This window comes from Maniola hyperantus, chromosome 2 (assembly GCF_902806685.2).
Source record: "Maniola hyperantus chromosome 2, iAphHyp1.2, whole genome shotgun sequence".
Taxonomy (NCBI): domain Eukaryota; kingdom Metazoa; phylum Arthropoda; class Insecta; order Lepidoptera; family Nymphalidae; genus Maniola; species Maniola hyperantus.
In genome coordinates this window covers 11,701,585-11,727,602 of record NC_048537.1, presented here as the reverse complement: position 1 = coordinate 11,727,602, position 26,018 = coordinate 11,701,585, and the positions used below count along the sequence as shown (strand labels likewise).

General features: G+C 35.7%; 2 protein-coding genes across 8 annotated transcripts in view; one reads left to right on the top strand and one right to left on the bottom strand.

Moving 5' to 3' along the window:
• Positions 1–26,018, bottom strand: part of LpR1 (Lipophorin receptor 1) — a 232,665-nt gene that overhangs the window by 64,669 nt on the left and 141,978 nt on the right. The window lies entirely within an intron of this gene.
• LOC138403603 (uncharacterized) lies at positions 19,602–21,449 on the top strand. Its single transcript, XM_069504790.1, has one exon. The coding sequence runs from the start codon at positions 19,602–19,604 to the stop codon at positions 21,159–21,161; it is 1,560 nt and encodes a 519-aa protein (XP_069360891.1). The 3' UTR covers positions 21,162–21,449.

Genomic DNA, 26,018 nt, shown 5'->3' with positions numbered 1-26,018 from the left:
TTATATTTATAATAATATGTTAAACAATAGAATTTCTATGTTATAATAATACGGGTATGTACTACCTATGTAAGTACAATATTAGATGCTATAACATAAAATGAATAAATAAGTACTATAATCGCTTACAAATTCACGTAGGCACCAAGAAATTAATTACCCATAATAATATTTAGGGATTTAGTAAAAAGGAATAAACATTGCATCAGCTTGATTGCAGCACTTTTGAATGCAAATACAATCTGCAAAGTATCATTTGAGGCTTAAAGCATTTTCTTATGGCGTTCGCGACCACATTGCGTCAGGTTGCCCATTACACGTTGGCCAGGTAAAGCTAAATTACACTATAATTATGGTGAGGTTTATGTACCTATTACGTTCTAGTTAGTACCTACGCCGTTTTGCTATGATTTTATTAAATAGCACTTTAAAAGATTACGCGGTATGCTAAAGACATTTATGCGGTTTCAGTAGATATCCTTGTTTGCTGGAGTAGGATTCACGTTCATTATTATAATGTCTTACAGACTACAGTGCAGTGCACTCGAACGCACAGTGTAGTTTCCACCAATCAGATTACTGAATAATGAAGTATCACGTCAATCTTTCTTCTAAATATATAAAAGGAAAAGGTGACTGACTGACTGACTGACTGACTGACTGACTGACTGATCTATCAACGCACAGCTCAAACTACTAGACGGATCGGGCTGAAATTTGGCATGCAGATAGCTGTTATGACATAGGCATCCGCTAAGAAATTATTTTTGAAAATTCAACCCCTAAGGGGGTGAAATAGGGGTTTGAAATTTGTGTAGTCTACGCGGACGAAGTCACGAGCATAAGCTAGTTTCCAATAATCTGATTGGTGGAAGCTAGCTAACACTGCGCGTTTGAGCGTAATATAAAACCGTAGTTTGTGAATATGTTAAACTTGTAGCTGGTGTTAAAACCTCAAGGTACCATCAAACTCTTGAGAATCCTCTAGTTTCCTCAATGAAGCAATATTCGTAAAGTTTACCTGTAAACTGTATAGGTACGGGTAGAGGTCAATGTTCGCAAGTAATGTAACTAGACGTCTGGGGAATAACGAGTGAATATTCGCAATGAAATCCAACGAGACAGAATAGAAATAAAAGGTGGTAAAATGTTGGAAAGATTTAAAGCATTCAAAGTAATAGATTTCTGATACCAAAGTAACCACTTGGTTAAGTAGAAGACTATTTACAAAGTTTGCTCACTGATAGATAGATAACTTTGAGCATCTCTGGAGCTTCAAAAATGGTAGCTAAAATTAAGAATATCCACATGAATTGCCCTAAACAATATGGCGAGACTATCACAAGATTTGACCAAAGAGGTGTAATTTTGAACATCAACAACAAGGATTTGAGGAACATTTTTGTGAAGAAAGGATAAAAAATAAACTCTTCTCTTTTTAAAAGAATAATACATCAAAGAATGAAAAAGTAACACGAGAGATGAATTAGGTACAAGAGGATATTGACCGCGTTCATTATAACTGGTCTCTTATTGATGCCGACGTGAAATTGCATCAGGTGCATGATAATTACGACCACGGAGACTGGGAGCGGGCATGAAACCTGAATTTCGATGGTAAAAAAACGAACCCATTACTAAAGAAATAACAGTTACTGAACACATACAGATTACAGATGTTCCGTAATTTCTTATCGTTGAAAATGAAAATAAATGAATGTAATTTAGCGGGAAGCAAATAGAAGATTTAGATAAATGAAGTAGTAAGGCGAGTCAACTATTATTACACTACACCCTATAGCTTGGTTTTCACTATAAGAGCTGTGCCGCCATAGAGCAGCCACAATGTAGCTTCAAGTGCTGAAACCTTGTCTATCTCGGATCAATTATAACATTGGATGGATGTTGTCCATAATATGTCAAACTGCGTTTTAGTTTGGAGCAGCGTTTCCTTTTAGTTAAAATATTAATAAATCTCATTGATCTGGTTAATTTAGTGAAAAAGTGAATATGATTTCGTTTTCAGCAGAAACGAAAGGAGGTAAGCATAGATTAATTATTGGTCTCGCTACGCTCTACGAGGTAAGTAAGTATAATAGATCCAGACTTTATTTCATACAAGTAAGTTTTTCATCACTATTTTATTATTATAATAACTGCAATTTTACCTCGAAAATCGATAACCATTTTATCAGTGTGATTTTTTTCATATTATTGATAAAAATCAGATTGCACGTTTTTCATAGAAAATAATTGCATGCATTTTGAAGTTTCCAAGTTATCCATAGACGGTACGGTGTCCAAACGCGCTCGTCAGGAAACCAAGCTGCCGTTTTTCTACATATACACAAGGTTTTGGTGACAGTACCTACTCGAAGCTACATTGCTGCCGCTATGTGACGGCACCGCTATCCTAAGAAACCACTTAATGAATCATTAATGCTATAGAACTTTGTAGTATATGTCTACACTGTGCTAGTATTGCTAGTAATAAAATAGTAATCCAAGCCATTAAGGGAATGTGTTAATTCCAACTGAAATTGCGTGTCTCTGTGACATGAATCGTGGAACTGTGTTTGTATGTACTTGTCAAACGGGAGAAAGGCAACGGTGTCAACCGCTTTCGTGTTACGTCACTGTAGCAATAATATAGTCCTTAATCTAATGGTACGCTAACACGGGCAATTGAAATTCCGCAATGCCAGGCAATTTAGTCAATTATGACGTCACGACCTCATGAAGCAATTTACGGCAATACCCAGCTATACTTAAAATTTTCAGCAATGTTATGCAAAATAATTGCTCCAGATTGATCTGTACGTAGGTAAATTACCTGGAATTGCGGAATTTCAATTGCTCGTGTAAGCGTACCTCAAGGTAGCAACGAGGCTCCTTTACACTGTACTGTACTGACACTTGATTGACTACCTCGTTAATTTGTTAGAGGTTTAAGATTAAGAGCGACATAAGCAGATATAGAATTACTACCCCTATTTCACTACCCATACTGTAAATGCGAAAGTGTGCTTGTTTGATGGTTTGTCCTTCAATCACGTCGCAACGGAGCAACGAAACGACGTGATTTTTTGCATGGGTAGGTATAGCTGTTTAGGACCTGGAGAGTGACAAAGGCTACTTTTTATCCTGGAAAACCTAAATCCACGCTTACGAAGTCGCGGGAATCAGCTAGTATGAAATAAAAATTGCAAATTATAGCAAAAGTAGAGATGGAAACCTACATTTAAATAAGAAATTTTAAGTTAAGTTTTTTTTACCCATAATATTAATACATCATCAAAAGACCCACTGTCCCCACGGTCTTTTCCATTAAGGATGAAGATTCGGAACCCCAATTTCAACAACAAAGCACTCAGACTTCATATGCACCAATTCACAATCGGCAAATCCTTAGTCATTGCCGATTAGGGAGGCAATACGCCTGCAGAATTACGACTAGAGTTGCAATCCGAATTTCACGTATAATGTTATGACTTATGGTGCTACTGCTGAAGGAACTATATTTATTTACAAAAAACCATAAGAAACGTTTCAGAAAAAATTAATGAAAAATTCGTCGCAAGATTTGAATCAAAACGCTAAAGAAATGCTAAATAAATATGTTTAATAAAATCAAGACCTTTGATACTTTCCCCGCTAATACGTCAGTGTAAGTATAGTCCGCGACGGGTTGCGATAGCAATCGGGGTATGAGGCGGAGGGCGCCCCGCATACCCGCACGTCACCAGCTCTCACCCGCACTGGGTTAGCGCGGGGGCTATGCGGGTGTGTGGGACGTCCCCATCCCGATTGCCATCTCAACCTGTCGCGTAGTATAGATAGCTTCGTAATGACCTCGCTAAATCGCAACTGATGGCGTCTATCTTATAACCAAGCTCAATGGCTGGAATGAAGCAAAAGATGTCTTTTCCAGAAAGTTATTTCAGAATGTCAACACGACGACGCGACGGTCCCTGCAGATTTGTTCGACGCTCGTTGAGATTGAGAACTATTAGCGCGGCGGCGACGCCCTTGTAGATTAACGGATCGACTTTCACTTTTCAAGAAAAATATTGTACGTAAAACCAGCTTTGAAAGAAAATTGTGCTTTTACCACCTTTCTAAGTATATAAGCTTGGATTTTGCTTGATACTAATGGTTTTTATTTTTATACGCGTATATTCTATGTCTTGTTTACGACACCACTGGGGTAGGTATCGTTTACAATTATTTTTTGGTAACGACACCACCGCCTACTACATACAGTTATTGTTATATTTTACTCAATAGTCCCCAGATACGGTAGGTATATTCAGCCTGGTCCATAACAATTGTGTCGTTTTGTCGTATTAAGTAATAATATGTAGTTCGTCCCACATACATTAGAGAGCACAATTAAGCTCGCTTGTCATCATCTAAAGTTTCCAAAATATAGGCCACTCTAGAAACATGGGCAGTTGTCTTTAGCAGCCGCTTGTGATTAAAATAAGGGATGACATGGCGATATTTTTGTTTCTTTATTATTCCACATCTGTACCCATATATTTTCAGTGCTCATATTATAAATGCGAAAGTGTGTTTGTTTGTTGGTTTGTCCTTCAATCACGTCCCAACGTAGCAATGGATTGACGTAATTTTTAGCATGGATGTAGTTAATGATCTGGAGAGTGGGCTACTTTTTATCCCGGAAAATCAAAGAGTTCCCACGGGATTTTAAAAAACCTTAAGTAGTTCGAAGTTCATCAGCTAGTAAATGAATATGTATATAGGTAGTGCATTGCTATGTTCTACACTAGTAGGCTATAAATCCCTTTATCTTTATCCCAGTTTGTTTCATTGTGTTGTCCGTTTTGTAGATAATTTAACTGTCACAAACATGTGTATTGAATAATTGAATATGTGAGAGCCGTTGTCAGCCGATATAGGGTCATTTTGGTCCTTTTAATGAAATAAACAAGATTATTCAATTTGCTTGTTTACTCGGATAGGTTGAAAAGTTTCTGTTTCTAATTTCAACTTGTTTTCATGAGTTAGACGTTTTATTTGAACGTGCATATTCCCAGAATACAGAAGACTATATTATCTTCATTTCATCTAAGTGATAAATCAATTGTTTTATATTTTACTAGCTTATGCTCGCGACTTCGTCCGCGTGGACTACACAAATTTCAAACCTCTATTTCACCCCCTTAGGGGTTGATTTTTCAAAAATCCTTTCTTAGCGGGTGCCTACGTCATAATGGCTATCTGCCTGCCGAATTTCAGCCCGGTCCGTCCAGTAGTTTGAGCTGTGCGTTGATAGATCAGTCAGTCAGTCAGTCACCTTTTCCTTTTATATATTTAGATTTTTATTAGATTTTTATGATAGTGTTTTACCTACACTTCAAGGATATTTCTAAATAATCAGTACCCTTATTATAAATGCGAAAGTGTGTTTGTTTGTTTGTTGGTTTGTTCTTCAATCACGTCGCAACGGTGCAACGGATTGACGTGTTTTTTTGCATGGGTATAGATAAAGACCCGGAGAGTGACATAGGCTACTTTTTATCCCGTAAAATAGAAGAGTTCCCACGGGATTTTAAGAAAACTTAATTCTACGCAGACGAAGTCGCGGGCATCAGCTAGTTTTAAATGCATATCAAAAATTGCGAAATGGCAAGATCCGAACCGACATCGAACAGAGCAAATTAATATTAACAACATTTCATGCCTTAATGGCGATCCCGATAGCCCTCCGGATACGCACGACCCAGTTAAGCTGTAAGTACGTGTATAAATGGTATACAATTACGATAGTGTAGTTACGAGTTAGTTATCTATGAAGCGTTTGAAAGCTATTTTGAGAAGCCTGTAGTTGAAGTGTCCCATTTCAAACATAGTTTCTAATTTCTATATTTATTAATTTGGTCTTAGTACGGCCAACCAGTACTTCAAACTATCGTTATACCAAATTGTATGTACATATTATATTTTGGAGTGTTAGGTACACTTATATTATAAGCATCAACCTCCCTGTTTCGTATTACTTTAAACATTGTTATCACAATTCGTATCGTAACAAAATATTCCTAAGTTTGAAAAAATATAAGATTTAAACGGTATATTAAAAATCCTCTGAAATGCTTTAGTGATTACTAAAATTTCTCTCAATAATATAAAATATACCTTATACAGTGAAAGTAATAAATAATACGACTAAATATCAACAATTTACGCATCGTATTGATAGCGACACTGATAAAAAGTCCGGATACGCACACGACACGACCCACTTCGCCATAATATTCGCAGGGTTAGTAGGAATGTGTAATCTTGTCCTAAAATTAAATTGTCTGTCTATTAAATATTCATTCAAATAATATTTAATAGACAGACAATTTAATTTTTGAGGGTTTTTCCCTTAATAATAGGGTGATGATTGACTCATTATATTCCTTCTCGGAAAATGTCTTTGGCTACTGTTTTACATGATTGGACCCACTTTTTTAAGATCGGTTTCAATGGATCTTCTCGAAGTGTTAGTTGATCAACTAGGTATTTTACGTCCGGCAGGTTGCCGCTTGAACAGCGTTTGCTTCTTTTTCTACCTTTCCTGTATATAATACTAGATGATGCCCGCGACTGCACCCGTGTGGATTTAGGTTTCTTTAAATCCCGTGGGAACTCTTTGGTTTTCAGGAATATAAAGGCTATGTCCTTCACCGGTATTCGAGCTATCTCTGTACCAAATATCGTCAAAATCTGTTGAACGGATGGGCCGTGAAAGACTAGCAGACAGACACACTTTCTCATTTATAATATTAATATGGATTATGAGTACGATGCAGATGAAATCATCAAAAATGTATACTTGGCTAATATAAATATTTACTGAGATACTTTGACTGAAAAATTAATTTTGTTACGACGACACCGCAATAAAGTCTTTTCTCACGTATAAGTAAATTTAAAGTTCTCGAAGAAGTTTCAGCAAAGAAGTCTCTCGGCGCAGCGGTCGTCTAGGGTCATAGCCGCAAGGTGTGTCTGTAAAACTTGGTCCGAGAGTCCGTTAATGAAAAGTGATGCGTTGAAAACGAAGACGGAACACTCTACATTTGACTAAAAAAAAGTGAACCTACTTCCATCTACATTGAACTATAACAAAGTATAGAACGAATGGCTGAAAACAACACTGCCTATATAAAATTATCACATAAAGATTACAATTTTCTGTACGTTACTGAGTCTCGTCTTCAATGTCCAAAGATCTTCCTCTGATCTTCAGCTTTATAAAAGACTAAATCCAAACTCATCAAATATAAGAACATTCATTTTTAATTATAATAGTTTCACCTAATAAACATGTATCATAAAACGTAATCAAATTGAGAGTGACCTCCATTTTATGAATCGGTTAAAAAATAAATTTTATGTGTATACATAACGTAGAATAATAATATATACAACGCAGAAATAAGTTTGATTGGGAATAATAGATCAATAACTCGCTTCGAACCGAGTAGGTTCCTATTGCTTATTTGTAGATGTTATACTACGTTCCCAAAGTTGACATACGTGATCAAAAAATATTGAAAAGTTTCAGACGGCAGCTCTTTAATTTTCTCGTGAATTGGAAGTGGTGAAAATCATCCCTGTGGCAAATGACGTATTCTAAATGTGGCAAATCTTATCTATTTGCTTTTTATAACAATATTTTTTTAATAATTAATTGGTAGGTACCTATGTAGTTAGTATTTGTTTAAATGGCGTCAAAATGACGTCATTTCGATGTTAATGAGACATGGTTCCAGCGCAATAGCAATTTGCGGGACGTAAGTATACTACGCTTAAATTATTATTTACTAAAAAGTTTGTTTACAGATAAAACCGAAGAAGTACATACCTATATTATCGTGGAACCTATAGATTCCCGGCGACACAATCACCTTTGGTTTTTTTTACTTTTGGAAACTCGGATACTCTTAATAAGTAGAACATTATTATGAAAGAATAAGTATATGTATATTAAGAGACTTTATCATTTAAATACTGTTGTTATAAGTACCACCCAACTATTTATTTAGTTGCAACGAAACAAGGTCAATGAGATATTTTAGACAAATATCAATATAAAAGTGATTTCCATAATATTTTTCCGTAAAATATGATAACCTCACAAATCGCGAATGTTTTGTTATAATTACATGATATTTGTTTTCAAAGCTTGATAATTACATTAAGTATTGTTCAATAATATTTTGAGTTACAGAGCAGTTATTACTTCTTCAAAGGCGATGTGATAGCCATATTTGTAAATATTGCACGAATGACCGAATTTCCTGCAATGATAACATTATCTAATGTGTCATAGTTCATTGCGACTAACTGCGCTGTTTCCGACGGATATTCTTCGAAAGACATAGCAAGCTTTGCATTGTAAATGTTAGCAAAATTGAAACGCAGTTTGGCCTTTACTGATTCTAGTTTGTTTACTTACTTTAACAAGTAAAAAAGATACATAGAGAGTAGAGATATATTTGGAGTTCGTTGATCTATTTTTTTTTAAAAGAAGTCGGTACGAACTTAATTTAGGAATGCAATCGGCCATTCTAACTTGATTTAACTGGTTTCGTTCAAAGTCCAATAAGATAGGATTGCTATATAGCTGTTTTTGCGACGCATTAAGTTAAGCGTGAACTATACTGCGTATCGCGGAATAGCGTGGGTCGTTATACTCGTACCCAATAAGTAGGTTCGTAAAAACGCAGTATCATTTTTTCGACTTTATTAGGGTTTCAAAAGTAAGTAGTTAAGTACTTACAAATGGTAAATATACCAAAAAAATTACAAAATAATACGCACCCGCACAACCACCACGCAGCACCACACAAATCCCAAAACACACTCGACGCTCGTTCCTCAGGAGATGAAGACCTTACAATGCACAATTGCACTTTTGGAATTGTGCATTGTAAGGTCTACATCTCCTGTGTATTGCTTGCCTAACAGCTGCTTTTTCCTGCATGGTTAGCAGTGGGAGGGCGGGCAGTCCATTTCAAATGCTGCATGTTTCAGCGGATTATAGCAAATTAAGCTTTTGGTTCATTGTATATCATGGACTTCCGCAAAATAATGCTTGCTACAACGACTGATTGATAGTTGGGGCAGTATACCTACATTACATTCTATCTTCAATATTATTCGTACGTAATTGAAATCATTCAAACGGAACCCCAAGAAGCCGCTTGACTCGAATTTCACGCAGGCTACGCTACCTATAGGAAAAAGCTAGTTTCACTATAAATTAGTGTGGAATTATATTGCAAAGAGGTTTTCTAAGTGCCCAGTAATGGTTCATACTTCATGGTCGGGCCACCGTAGGAGAAATATTTATACGTTAAACCGTTTATCAGAAAAATTACAAAAGGCAATTAAACGGGACGTCTTTCTTCGTTAGCCGGCTTTAGACTCCTTTGTTGGTTGTAATGAATTTATATTTGCCCTTATGCTTATTACTCTAATAAGAATATTCGCTGCTAATAAATTACTTAGGAAGCTACTTTAATATTGCTTTGATTAGTGTTTCGGGTACAAGGCGCTGTAGGCCTTGATGTAGACGTATTCTAAAATTTAAATTGCGCATAGGGCAGATGTTTAAAAATAATAGGTAAGAACTAGGTAGTTAAAACCAATATGCACTAACGACTCTAGCATTGGGACATTTTACATTGCAGGTTTGAAGTAAGAAAGTATTGCATGTCTAAAACTCCCTACTTGCGCAAAATGTTTTAAATTCATGAAGAATGAATAATATAAGTACCATTAGTTCATAATATTAGTGTAATGACCTGGGTTAGCACATATTGAACCCATCTCTATTTATTACTCAATAACTTGTTCATAATTGTTAACTATTATAAATTTAATATTATTGTACCCTGATAAAAACCACATACACAATGTAATATACACAAGAAGTAATGCATTAATAGGTATGTATATATAATTACGTTTTATAAACATTTTGCATACATTGTAACTATCTAAACAATTAGGTATAGCTAATAGGTTGAGAAAATAATTTTATTTGCATTATTTAATTGATTTCTTATAATTATTGCTTATTTTTCTGAACTTTTGTTTTTGTCTTTTGTTGCATGCATGGAATTTCATTGCACTTTTTATATCGAACCCACAGAGATCGAACCTATAAAGCTCAATTTTTCTAAGTTTGAACATGTGTAGGCAAACAAAAAAAATAAGTGATACGCCCTAACGTAACAAATTCCTAAAAGGCCGGCAACGCATTAGCGTTTTTTCTGGTGCTGCAAAATGTGCATGGGCGGTGGTAATCACTTAACATCAGATGTAGCCTGCACCCTCAAACTCGTTTGCTCGCTATTTTTATTTTAAAAGAACCTGATTCAAATACGAAACGCACACTAAAATTATTATTATAGAAAACAAATATAGAAATTGTGAGGGGCGAAACTAAAATTTTACGAAATAATTAAGTTCTGTTTCGTTTATGAGAATGAACTGAGAAGTGCCTCAAGCGAACGATATTTGAAACTTTAGTATTCCTATTAATTAAAATCATTCCATCATAAACTAAATCACAATTCACATCATAAGTTAGCGTTTACTTACTTGAAAACCGATACACGGGATCGGGGCTCGGGCGGAGGCTAAAATTACAAAGGAAGGCCACGGCCACTTTATTTACTCTGAAATCCATATCCATACTTAATATTTTAAATGCAGTGTATCTGTATGTCTGTCTGTTTGGTAGCTTTTCACGACCTATCCGGAATATTTATAGGTTTAACCAACCCTAACGAAATTTGGTACAGACTTAGCTTGCATCCCAGGCAAGGACACAGGCTACTTTTGGTCTACTTATAGATACGAGTAGGTACCATGTTGTATGTAGGTGATGATTACGCACTGGAAGACGTCCACGACATCTGCGAACATGGTTCAAAACATGGCGGCCCGTTACCGGGTTGTTTACTCGCTGCTGAAAAAATGGCTTTGTTTGTGTCTAGTAGAAACCGACAAGTTCTAAAAACAAGGTTCGAACTCTGAAAAACATGATGTTTGTTTTACCTATATACTCGTAGAAATCATTAATTTTGTGATAGCCAAGCCAATGTGAATGTTAATTTTTTCGCTTGATGATGGTCAAAACCGAATTCCAATCTACCTTAAAAGAAGTTATAAGCGAATACATAGACAAACGCGTAGGTATTGTGACATTGTTGTACTTACTCAAAAAATTTATTTTGATTCATAAAAAATGTTTTCTTTATAGATAATTTTATAAAATATAAAATTAATTACAGCGTAGATATAAGATAAATTATTGCTGACAGCACAGAGCAAAAAAACTATTTTTTATCATAACAAGAGGAAATAACAACAAGTTGCAATAAATCATTAAATAATTGCAAATAACTATTGCTACTCTGTCTTTATCGGTTGGAAGTTATCTTCATATAAAATGAGTGCATTTAACTCGCTTAGCACGGTTCCTGATGGAGTATTTGTGAAATGAAACTAATATGGGTATGGTGTTCATGTTACGGCTAAAAGCCGAACTGCCCTTGCACCTAGTTTTAGCCAAGTACAACTACTTAGGTGTTCAGTATGTTAAACTTAGGTGTACCAATTCCTGAAAGGCCGGCAACGCATTGGTGGTTCCTCTGGTACTGCAAATGTGCGGTGGTACCTAATCACTTAACATCAGGTAACTCGCTTGCTCGGTATTTTTATTAAAAAAAAACCCTTTCGGTTCCATTCCACTAAAATGCACCACGCCAGAATACTCACCTCGTCATCCCTTCATTCAGCTTCTCTTACTCTAAATATATATATTTTTAAATTCAGATACAAGTTAGCCCTTTACTGCAATCTCACCTGGTGGAAAGTGACAATGCAGTCTAAGATGGAAGCAGGCTAACCTGGAAGGGGTATGGCAGTTTTTAATAAACCCATGCCCCTTTGGTTTCTACACGGCATCGCACTGGAACGCTAAGTCGCTTGGCGGCACGGCTTTGCCGGTAGGGTGGTAACTAGCCACGGCCGAAGCCTCCCACCAGACAAACTCAACCTTTGTTTCGCTGTTATTTAGTTAAAGGCCTGGAAAGTGACATAGACTATTTTTTATCTAAGGTAAACAAAGGGTAGGTATACGCGGTATTTTAAAATCCTAAATAAATCCTAAAGGCAGACGAACGAGGTCGCGGGCATCAGATATATTTTAAATAATAAAAACTATATTAAAGGAATTATTTAATCAGTATGTAGGTATGTATTTGTATAGCACAAAAGCATTTTGCTTTGGTAGAACGTGCTTGAGAAACCGGAGAATACCATTTACAGTACGTCACGCATAAGGCCTGAAAGCTAACTTTATTGGAGTACTAGCTGATCCCCGCGGCTTCGCCCGCGTAGATTTAGGTTTTTAAAGATCCCGTATAGCCTATGTCACTCAGGAATAATGTAGCTTTCTACTGGTGAAAGAATTTTTAAAATCGGTTCAGTAGTTCTAAAGATTACCCCCTACAAACAAACTTAACGACATTACCTCTTTATATAATACTAGCTGATCCCCGCGGCTTCGCCCGCGTAGATTTAGGTTTTTAAAGATCCCGTATAGCCTATGTCACTCAGGAATAATGTAGCTTTCTACTGGTGAAAGAATTTTTAAAATCGGTTCAGTAGTTCTAAAGATTACCCCTACAAACAAACTTAACGACATTACCTCTTTATATAATACAACGGACCGTGCAGCAGAAATCGTAATATTTTAATTTCGCCATAACTTCAAAACCAAACGTCCAATTTTAATCATTCAAAGACCAAATATTATCTCCATAAACTGTTCTTAGTGATGAAATCATTTATTTTGATAAGGATTAATAGCATGAGTAAAATAAACGCGTTTAAATGTAGTCCAAAAAAAATTCAAGATTTTTAAATAAAAAAATGGTTGCTGTGCCTCACTCGACATAGATGGGTATAGTGTGTCGCGGACTTTTTTGTAGATATTTATAAGATCTACAATTAATTAGAACATTTTATGGTTCTATCTTTTATAGTTTAGGCAGCGTACGCAAAATAAGTAACTTTTCTGGTTGATTTTTTACACCTTGTGTCCGAAAAACCCAAATATCTTACGGAACCCTATTTTTTTCCAAAATAAAATATATCCTATGTTACTCGTGGATAATGTAGCTTTCGAATGGTGAAAGAATTTTTAAAATCGGTCCAGTAGTTTTTGAGCCTATTCAGTACAAACAAACAAACAAACAAACAAACAAACAAACAAACAAACAAAGTTTTCCTCTTTATAATATTAGTGTAGACAACGGGCCGTGCAGCAGAAATCGTAATATTTTAATTTCGCCATAACTTCAAAACCAAACGTCCAATTTCAATCATTCAAAGACCAAATATTATCTCCATAAACTGTTCTTAGTGATGAAATCATTTATTTTGATAAGGATTAATAGCATGAGTAAAATAAACGCGTTTAAATGTAGTCCAAAAAAAATTCAAGATTTTTAAATAAAAAAATGGTTGCTGTGCCTCACTCGACATAGATGGGTATAGTGTGTCGCGGACTTTTTTGTAGATATTTATAAGATCTACAATTAATTAGAACATTTTATGGTTCTATCTTTTATAGTTTAGGCAGCGTACGCAAAATAAGTAACTTTTCTGGTTGATTTTTTACACCTTGTGTCCGAAAAACCCAAATATCTTACGGAACCCAATTTTTTTCCAAAATAAAATATAGCCTATGTTACTCGTGGATAATGTAGCTTTCGAATGGTGAAAGAATTTTTAAAATCGGTCCAGTAGTTTTTGAGCCTATTCAGTACAAACAAACAAACAAACAAAGTTTTCCTCTTTATAATATTATTATATATTATATATATTATATATTATATATTATATATTATATATATATAGTGTAGATAGGTGTACGGTGACAGGTCGAAATGGCGATCGGGGACGGAACGCCCCGCACACCCGCACAGCTCCCGCGCTAGCCCGGTGCGTTCAGGTGTGCGAGGCGTTCTCTCGCCTCATACTCCGATTGCCATCTCGACCTGTCGCGGACTATACCTATCTGTGTAACGTACGAGGTATGTATGTACTAGAAAATAATTACTTTGCTCTGCAGTATTTGGTTTGTATAGGTTCAGACTGAGACGAGAGCTCTATTAGATTTGTCTTAGCTTAAAAGGTATTTTATTTAATTTACCAAAACCTTTGTCAATATAACTATATCACTACAATAGAGTTAGGTAAGTACTAACATCAGTCTTTTAGAAATCGTTGAAAATGAAAAGTACAGAAGAGATATTCTGCGAGATATTCTATCTGTACAAGCATCATGAGACCGCAACTGAGTTCTGATAGGTTTAGAAGAATATGGCGATTATGATATACTTACTTACCTATTATCGCGACAAAATAGGCAAACACCCTAGTTTCAGTTTGCTATTGGATAAAAGGCACAGTTTACACGACAAGCAATTTGACTGTCGCAACTTTTGTGCTAGATCAAAATATAGACCTGGATGGCTAAACATGATGTCTCCATCAAGTCTTAGAGTATACCTACTAATATGATATCCCAGCTAATAAGATTTTGTTCCACCATTAACATAGCCTAGTGGTTCAGACGTCCGCCTCATAATGGGAAGGTCGATGATTCGATCCCGGGCACACAATTTCTTGGATTCATCTTCTCTGGATTTTTTATTTTTAGTTATGTGCGTTTTAAGCAATCAAATATCACTTGTTTTAACAGTGAAGGAAAACATCGTGAGGAAACCTGCATACCTGACAGTTCTCCATATTTTTCTCAGAGGTGTGTGAAGTCTGCCAATCAGCACTGGGCCAGCGTGGTAGACTATGGCCTAATCCCTTGGCATTTTGAAAGGAGACCCGTGCTCAGTAGTCTGCCGGCGATAGGTTGATCATGATGATGATGATATTTATCTAGCAACTAAAACATTATGTTAATCTGTTGAAAGCAAATAAACCAAAAGTTTATCTCATATGGGTGGACGTCAGCGGCATATGCAATGTAGTCACGGAATCAACTTCGTACATGGCGCCATATTCGCTGCTAACTTTGCTAACATCGCGTTTGTCAGAATCGATTATAACTCTCCAAACATTTGCTCTGGACATTGGTCTTTTTACACATTTCTTGTTAGTATAACATCTAAAATCCAATACCCTAGTCGAGTTTGTATATTGAAGGATATGGGAGTTAAATATTATGTATCTACTGTCCTAAGAAAACAGTGATTAATAGATAAGGCTCACGACTGTCAGCAATACTGAGTGTTTGCAATAGTTTGTGCAATTATTTCTTGACGAGAGTTAACGCAGGAGAAACTATTCTTTCTTGCTTCTAACTGCTTAAGCTTCTTAGCATAGTTTTGCAAAGGCCTATAACCATAATATTATTAAGGATGGAATGTAGATAGGAACATAAAAAACTGAAAATATGAGCTTTTTGTAACATGGATCATAAAATATTTTTGATGTGTTCCGGTAGAGCACTTCCCAGCCAATTTCGCTAGATTGGTATATCAAGGAAGGTATACCTAATACAATATTTAAAATACCGATCTATATTAAAACGGTAAAATTAACTAAAAATATCAAAATAATATCCTATCCCTTTTATTATTTTAACTGTGTTTATAGATAAGTAAATTACCTTTTCGACTTAGGCAAACAAAATGCTGAAATTGTAATACCGAAATTTCTCTGGAAAAGAAAATAAACAAGGTACAGATACTTCGGAAGATTATAATCCGTCTTAGCCTGATTCTCATTCAATTTATATATAGAGAGGGAAAGGTCTTACAGGAGTACTATAAATAAACCAGTCGAGAAATATTATTTTTCTATAACTTCATGAGATCTAACGTCGTGGGCAAAGAGATAGCAAATAAAAATCAAATACTACCAGGATTTGATGGTACAAAAAGATTGAATATTCCTCTAGAATATAATCAAATGTTTCAACCCTGGCGGGGTCTTTCATCATGAGAACACTATAATTATGAACGTTACGCTTTAAAATAATTATGACTGAATTACTATTATGTTAACTTTTAATCGGTAGGTACTGGTACCTAAGGATATTCTATAGAGCGCATTTTTACTATACTCAGATGCTGTTAAAACGAGGCAACGTTATATTGCTGGCATAAATCTGTTTCGTTTTAACTAATATTTGCTGGCATATTGCTGGCATAAATCTGTTTCGTTTAAAATGATATTTGCTGGTATATTGCTGGCATAAATCTGTTTCGTTTTAACTGATATTTGCTGGCATACTGCTGGCATAAATCTATTTCGTTTTAACTGACATTTGCTGGCATATTGCTGACATAAATCTGCTTCGTTTTAACTGATATTTGCTGGCATTTAAATCTTTAGACTAGCACAGGAAGTGAAAGGGAAATAAATTAAAGCGCAAATATTCATGCAAAACGCCCAAATATCAACTGAGCATTAGTTTCATTCCAGCAGCTGAGCGAATATTTTTTAGCAAATTAGCTTCCATCTAGAAGATCGGGGACAGGTTTTGCGTAAATGAAAGCATTAATGGAGCATATCATAGCTGCCGTTGAGAAGTCAAGCTTATACTGATTTAGATTCTTTGGTTACTAATGAAGCTTAGGCTGAAGTAGCCCAGCCGAACACAATCTCTTAGTCTAACACGTTAAGTATGAAAATACTTTAATAAACAGTATCAAGGTTTTATGTATGGAAATCGTAACATTAACTTTACGCGTTGAATTTACGACTCATAATGAGAGAATGCTCGTAACAAAGTATGGATATATTTTATGACAGTCCTGACTTCTGCGGGATTAAAAATAAATAGCAATCTGGAATTTCATACTGTAGATTAATCTGGCATTCAATACGAACAAATTTCAAATAACAATTTTGTGGAATATTGAAAATATTAATTAAGAGGCAGACCGCTAATATAGTCGGTCCGATTAAATTCGCCGAAAATAGAATACCTACGGGACATTTATTACTTTATTGCAGACGTCCCACAAAAAAGTAAGTAAAGCTTACCGATGTGTTATCGGCATGATCCGCTTTTTTACGAAAATGATAGTAGGAACGTAGTACGCAGGTCGAGATGACTATCGGTATAAAAAATTGAATATAAGTAAGCACAAAGAATGTGATTTGAATAGAAGGTAAATTAAAGTAAATAAAAGCGGTCTGTTACTGCTTAAAATATACCTATAATGAGAGATTTATAATAGATTTTGCTTATTCTTTATGTACAGTTACTTTCCGTCGACAATTTGGAAAACAAGATCTTCAAAAGAATTTCTTATTTTTGCTGCTGCACTAATTTTCACATTGTTTCCCACTGTGAAAGTATATCATCCTTTGAAAACAAAACTTAAAAATCCATCTCATCAGAATACCATTGTGTAGCATAGCGTGCGGTTCCCGAGGATTGCAGACTTTATAATTAATAGAGGCTATCATTTATTATGTGTATAAATAATGTGTACAAAGATAACAAAGGAAGAGTTTCATTAGCGGGGACAGCAGGCGGAATAAATATCAAATAAACACTCATAGGACGGGATTATGCTGCCTCCCTAACTGGAGATTACACAGGGTTGTCATAACATTGTGATTGTAACTTTTCTCATTATAACAATCGCTATTTACTTACCTAAATAAACCACTTACCCATTTAAATTTAACTAAAGGCTAAAACCAACAACACGACGCCAACCGCAGCGCGGTGCGTCAGAACTGTGTCCAACGCAGATCCTGCATACCTGGAAGTTCTCCATAATGCTTTGAAAGGTGAGTGAAGTCTGCCAATCCGCGCTGGGCCATCCTAGACATACAGGTTTCCTTACGATATTTTCCTTCACAATTAAAGCATTGTTAAACAGTATATGTAGTATCGCATTTCGCAACCCTTAAAGTGGTATGATATATTACAGTATGAGTACCTATGTCCTGTTTATTACAAATCTGGGATGTCACCCCCCGTAAACCTGCAGATCTTTGTATACCTTAGCCGTTATCCACCATTCCCGAATGCGAAGTTATTTTCGCGGAGCTCATTTTATTTCCCGTATAAATTATACTCGCATTAACTTGAAAAATATGAAAACCAGCGAGCTAGACTGTATTCTTCTTGCGGAATGCCAGTTTCATTTCTATTAAGTACAACATTTCATAATACCTAATATTATGTTAGTAATGAAATAAAAGATTTTGTTCTAATTTCTAGGGATCTAGTCGATGGGGATTTTTCACAATTAATTAGTATATTGCTGTTCCTAACATTCGTACTAATTTTTAGCCCTGAGCGGATTATTGTAAACTCGAATGTCTATAATGTAATTTATATCACCTAGTGTGAAATAATGCTTTACCAATGCTTCTTATTTACATTTTCTCGTTGGAGTAACATAACATTTTAATATTATTCTATTATTATTTTATTTTACTTTATTAAGAGTAAATGGAGAGTAAGAGATTTGACTACTTTAGTAATATTATCTGTAGGTATTATTGTTAAAGTAGTCAAAAGTGTATGAGGCCTATTGATATCTACTCGTGTTCTATTGATGCATGGGTACCTTTCAAGCTGAATAAACACTGTTAGGTACTGATTAGGTTTGTTTTTGTTTTTAGGTATTTATTCCTAAACTTTTATATTACGTACATTACTTTCCCATTTTAATGTAATATGGATGAAGAAATTCATATTTCGCATCACACGCTCACAAGAATTTAAGAGGTAGCTACATAGTTGCAAATTCTCCAGTGCTAGGGGTAAAATTAGACGGTAAACAGGAGCAATTTCACAGAGGACGCTAATCTTGCCCAAGCAGCTCCACTTTCATTAGCATTTGTGTAATTTTATCAGTAGATCTTGTTGCGGGGGCGTCGTGTCAGGACTTTCGCCTCATTTGTCCCTTTCGTTCATCACAGATTTTAGCATTTAAAATTAGATAATATTGCGGTTTTCATTCTAGAGCGCTGAATGTTTTACTTATTTTACTTTTCATCCTGTAGGTAAGTATACCTGTAGGTACTTACTTTAATTTTTTTTTAAAGTGCCTACCAACAAGATTACTATAATATTAGAAAATGGGTCGATAAAGTATAAGTTCCCAGGTGGTCATTCGCTAACTCATTGATCGTCACTAGGTAGGTAGATACAGTACGCGCGGCGAGAGTTTGGCTTTGACCGTTATTGCGCAGAAATCAGAAATTGGGTATCAACGGGCAATTAGTGGGGTGCGGGGCGGGTGTGTAGGCGCACGCGGTGCTCTGATTGGCGCTCCACTGCTCCAGTCGTTCCCTGCCTCTCGCATCGATACGACGTACCGCGCACTCGTGTTGTACAATCACGTTCACAAGTGAATTGCTATTTTCGTTAATTGTTTATTGTTGTCGATTGTTATTATTTGTTGAGTTTGTTTGTTTAAGTTTGTCAGTTAAGTTTTTTTTGTTAAATATTAAAAAGTGATTTGAAAATGCGTAAAAAAAACATTGTTTTAAAAAGGCAAGCACGGAAAATGATATATGACGTGAATTGCTTTTTAAAGAAAGAAGCTGACGAATGTGTCGATTCATTGAAGCAAATTCGAAGTCAGATTGAGGAAGTTGCTTCTTTACTCAGTCAGTCGGAGAATAACCAAACTATACAGACTATGCAGGTAATGAAAATGGAAACTGTTTCTAAATTAAATTGTGTAGTCAGTAAATTAGCTAAAATTCAAAAACGGACATCGGAGGCCACTAAGACTTCAATTGGAACTGTAAAAAATATCGCAAATCAAGCCAAGAGTTCCGATTTGCTAATTACTTTCAGAACACCTGGAAAAAAACGTCCCAGAGCTAAACCAGTTACGAATATTGATAATTTTGACCAAGGTATTATAAAAAGATGTATACACAATTTTCACAAGACGAATAATGAACTTCCCACCATTGGGAAACTAAAAAAGAAACTTGAGGAAGATATAAACTTTAAAGGGTCAGAAACAAGTCTTCGTGTAATTATAAAGGAGTTAGGATTTCGCTGGAAAAAAACAGAAAACAACCGTAAATTACTAATAGAAACATCGAATATCCGATTACAACGCATTGAATATTTAAGTAAAATAAGAAAATATCGACAAGAAGGAAGACCCATTGTTTACACAGATGAATCCTACGTAGATTCATCGCACTCAACAACCAAAGCCTGGAGCGATGGCCCTACGGAAGGACTAAAAAAACCCATTTCTAAAGGACAACGAGTCGTGATAGTCCACGCAGGATCTGAAGCTGGGTTTATACCAAATGCTTTATTAACTTTTAAAGCCGGCACCAAAACAGGGGACTATCACGACAACATGAATTACGAGAATTATGAAAAATGGCTTAGGACACAATTAATTCCCAACCTACCACCCAATTCTGTAGTGGTTGTCGACAACGCTTCATACCACAATAAACAATGGGATTTAGCACCGTCCTCCAATACCAAAAAAGCCGATATGCAGAATTGGCTAACTGATAAAGGCATACAATATGATTCAACAATGCTCAAGCCACAATTGTACAACTTGATAAAAGCTAATAAAGAAAGATTTAAAACTTTTTCAATAGATCAAATTTTAGCAGAAGCAAACCATAGCATATTGAGATTACCGCCTTACCATCCAGACCTCAACCCCATAGAAATGGCATGGGCTACTATTAAACAATATGTAGCTAGCAAAAATGTTAAATGGAATTTACAAGAATGTACCAAACTTATCAAAGAAAAAGTATCCTTAATGGGTGCCCAGGAATGGGGAAAAATATGTAAAAAGGTAAAAGATATAGAAGAAGAGTACGTCAAGAGTGACCATGTAGTTGATTTACTTACCGAGCAATTTATAATTCGCGTCGATGATAATTCCGAAGACGATGATTCTGATGATGGTTATGAAGATGATGATGATGACAACTGCAACCGAGGAAGCCCTGAACCCGGACCCTCAACAAGCAAAAGACGTTGCACAATTTCGTGTCGCGGCAGCACCACTGGACCATGCGGTGATTTCATAGAAGGCGTTAAACCTTTAACTGATTCAGAATCTGAATAGCACTGCTGCTAAGACTTTTTTTTAATGTTAACTTTTGTATTTAATAATTATTTTAAGTTTTCTTTTGTTTGTATGTACCAATTTTACATGTATCTTGGAATAAATAATTTTATTAAAAAACAATTATTTAGAATTTTCATCGCTGTCTCTGTAAACTTTAAAAGGAAATAAACATTTTATATAAGTAAAATAACTATCAATAGTTTTAATAAATGAAGAAGTTTATCTATTTCGTATTATTTTCTAGCATTATTACCACTGTACATGAATTTTGACCCACTCAAATATCCAACCTGGTACATAAAAAAGGAAAAGTATTGTGTGCGTGACAGTACCCATGCGCAGTAATCCCCTCCACCCGAAGGTCAAAGCCAAACTCTCGCCGCGCGATCTGTACATGCAGGCCACAACCTTTTTTTTTGTTATATCGCTCAGTGAAGCAGCAATGTAGACCCAACTGATGTCAAATTAATTTGGATAGCATTCATTTAGTTATCACTTAGTAAGCGGATCAACATTCACGGCGCAGATGTCTTTTAGATTTTTAAATTAGGCCAAATAAATAATTTACCTACTTACATAGGTACTACAAAATTAAAATCTGACGCATCCTATAACGTAGGAAACTATATATCTAGCCATAATTTTTAATGAATCTGTGGATTCAGGATCCTTTCCAGACCTCATGAAATGTAGTAAATTGATACCTCTTTTTAAATCTGGTTGCAGAAGTGACCCAAATAATTACAGGCCAATTTCAATTTTGCCAACACTGAGCAAGATATTTGAGAAAATCATGCTCAACCAACTGCTTCGGCATTTTAATCTAAATAAGCTACTCCATTCTGAGCAGTATGGTTTCACTAAAGGTCGATCAACAACCGACGCGGCCGCAATGCTGTTAAAGCATATATTCAGTGCATGGGAAGGCTCACAGAATGCCATTGGTATTTTTTGTGACTTATCCAAGGCATTTGATTGCGTTGAGCACGAGACTCTCCTGGTTAAATTGAGCCACTACGGAATCAAAGACACTGCGCTTGGTCTCATTGCGTCTTATCTTGGTAATCGTATTCAAACAGTGTGTGTTAACGATGTAAAGTCATCCGGATCAGCCTCACTAATGGGTGTTCCTCAAGGCTCTATTCTAGGTCCTTTCATGTTCTTGGTATACATAAACGATTTACCATATTTTGTACAAAATACTTGCGATATTGTACTATTTGCTGATGATACGTCTTTGATTTTTAAAGTTGATAGAAATAAAGACGATTTTGACGATGTAAGTAGTGCCATATCTCAGGTAACTCACTGGTTTACCGTAAATAATTTACTTTTAAATGCAAAAAAAAACTAAGTGTGTTGAATTCGCACTGCCCAATACCAAGAGCACAAGTAACATTAATTTAATGATAAATAACGAATAGAAGAGACTACAACATTTTTGGGGATAACCTTAGATGCGAAGCTTCAATGGGGCACCCATATATCAACTCTTGCTAGCAAATTAAGCTCTGCCGCTTACGCTGTTAGAAAGATTCGGCAGTTAACTGACGTGGAAACCGCAAAGATATTATATTTTGCTTACTTCCATAGTATTATGTCTTATGGAATCTTAATATGGGGTAAAGCGGCAGATATTGGGAGAATTTTTGTATTACAAAAAAGGGCAATACGCGCAATTTATAACTTAAGACCACGCGATTCCCTTCGAGAGAAATTTAAGGAAATAGATATCCTTACTGTAGCCTCTCAATATATTTATAATAACATAATTTTTGTAAGACAAAATATTCTTAGTTACAAGAAAATTGGTGATCTACACAATAGGCTAACTAGAAACAGAGACAAACTTGCAGCTCCTGCCTTCCGCCTCAGGAAAGTCCAAAAGTCATTTGTGGGTATGGGTATTACCTTTTATAATAAATCCCGCAAACTATTTTGGACTTACCTTTGCACAAGTTGAAAAAATCTATTAAAAATATGCTCCTGAAAAAAGCATATTACACAATTGAAGATTATCTAAATGATAAAAGAGCGTGGATTTGGCCTGCAGCTCGTTCCAGCAACGCACAAGACTGCAAATACTATTTTATACATGGCATAATCTTCTTTCTTTCTTTCTTTCTTCATTCTGGGCTGGTTTCCGCACTTAAACGTTTCCGTCTGTTGTGCGTGCATCACCCCTCCCCGCCGAAGTCTTCACTCCAGCCATCCAAGCTCACTCCAGAAGCCAAGTAGACCGCCCAGGTTGCCGAGGGCTATGGCATAATCTTGTACCTATATCAAATATTTGAAAAGAGCAACCGCCGAGTTTCTTGCTGGTTCTTCTCGGCAGGAAAGGCATTCCGAACCAGTGGTAGATGCATCCGACTATTCGTAAGCACTTGTAAAAGTTTATACGAATAAAAAAGATTTTCATTCATTCATTCATTCATTCATTCATTCATTTCATTCATTCATTTCATATCGACCCAACATAGTTTATTTTCAATTAAGAACCAAAAACTTGCTCGATAGTATAATTTTCATACAAGCCTTATTTCAAACATATTTCCCGGTAAAGGGCCAAAAGTTTGCCCAATTATATTATAATTTAGAACGGTAAATAATCATTATTCGCCAATTTGATATTAAACTTTATGAAACTTTATAAAGTGCGCTTCGCTAAATTTGTGGTAACTGTAAATATAATAAATCAAAGTTTTCTCCAGCTTCGCAAACGAGTAACTAGATCTGATTTCATTTTAAAACAAAAACTTATCCGCATGAAAACTCGCCTTCCGAGAGAGATTTTTTGCCCACAAGATATGTACTGACTACAGATAAATCTTGAGAAAAGTTCGGTGAAAATTCTGCTTATTAAAAAAAAACTAAATTGTGCATCCCTTATTATATTTTTGTTTCTTATTTACGCGACAGTCGAGATGGCAATCGGGGGTGGGGACACTCCACACAGCCGCCCAGCCCCCACGCTAACCCGGTGCGGGATAGCGCGAGTGACGTGCGGGTGTGCGGAGCGTCCCCCCGCCTCATACCCCGATTGCCAATCTGTCACGTACTATACCTACTCATCATTATAGATTATAGAAGAGTTATTTCAAACAATAAACGTGATCTATGAAACAGTCAAAATTAGTGTGACGCTTAGCTGGACGTCACCAAGTTGTAAGCAAAAACCAGACAGACAAAAGTTCGTAATGACATGTGCGTTATACCTACTAAAATACTACATGAAGATCGTTGGTATTAAATCAATGAAGTTCAGTTCAGTACCTATCGTAGTAGGTAACTTGTGATTTTGTTTGAATAGGTACGTCATATAAAATAGCTCATTCAATATCAGTTAATCAAATAAATTAACACGAGTGTTCGAATAAGAAGTTTAGTTAAGCACACGCAAAATTAATCCTCTGACACATTGTTCCACTTTGAAGTCTTACAATGGGGGAAGTCTTTGAAACAACTGCTTGAAACATTAAAGCTTTCTTCATGAGTATAGGTACCTACTTCATCACGATGCAACACGTATTAAACTTTACGAGTTACTTGTTGAAGTTACATGAAGCCCAGACTTTATGTGAACTACGGGCGGGCAGTTTCGAAGCCACATTGAATAGTCATTCTATAGCAATTTGGCCCCTAAAGACCCCCGAGGGTCTTGTATAGTAAACTGCCGATAAAGCTCAGAAAAGTAAAATGTGCTTCTCGAGTTCAAACGATTTCCTTTTATTATAAACGAAGCCTGTTCAATGTGTCGATATAGATTTTCCCATTGTTTGAAAATTTTCAAATCAAAGCTCGATGGAGTACTTACCCATATTTCTTTCTTTCTTGATAATGTAAGGTTCTTCAAAACTTTTTAAAACCCGTGTAGGATTTTAAAAGATTTAATAAATTTTATTGTTATGACTGTCGTATATAAAAAACTGACCTACCGTAAACCAAAAATAATACAACTGTGCCAAATTTAAAATTTACACCTTTAGCTTCTGAATAAAATGGCTGTACTTAATAAACAAAACTGAACAGAAATATATTTCCTTGTTTACTACGGATCTCGAAAAACAGGATAATAATATTTAAATTATCATAGATAGACTTGTCCTTCCATAATATATCTAAGTGTAGACAGCACGTATAATGTTATCCTGTATCCAGAGACAAGAGACCTGCTGTGAATCACAAAAGTGGACGGTAATTATAAAGTTGTGCACCAAAAGTTTGCCTGCAGTATTATAACTTTAGCGTGGTTATGCATAAAATCTGTTCAGTGCCTATTAAATTTTGGCTTGGCATCATGTAGTTAAACAATCACCTATGAAAAAGATAACATAGGTACCTACTACCTACCTATACTGACTGATCTATCAACGCACAGCTCAAACTGAAATCGAGCTGAAATTTTGCATGAAGATAGCTTTTATGACATAGACATCTGATAAAAAAGATTTTTGAAAAATTCATCCCCTAAGAGGACAAAGAGGAGGAGGTTTGAAATTTGTCTATCTGTTAATTTAGCATCAGCCATTGTGTTAAAATTTAATATCACAGTAACAGTAAATAAACAACTTCAAAATAAATGAATGTTCCTGAAAAAGGGGAACGCTGTTTGCCCACTGATCGGTTGATTAGGCCACTTTACTTTCAAGAAACATTCAATGGCTACTAACGAGTTCCTGTGTTCCCACCGCTTTTATTACCTTCGATTCCATAGAGCCCACATAATTGTTTGGCGAGCTTGTCGATTTTGCGTCTACATAATGATTTTTTTAATTTTTTTCGCTTGGGAATTTCCATCTCACAATAATTATGTTTGGAAATGGAATTTTCTTTAAGAAAATGACAAAGTTGAAC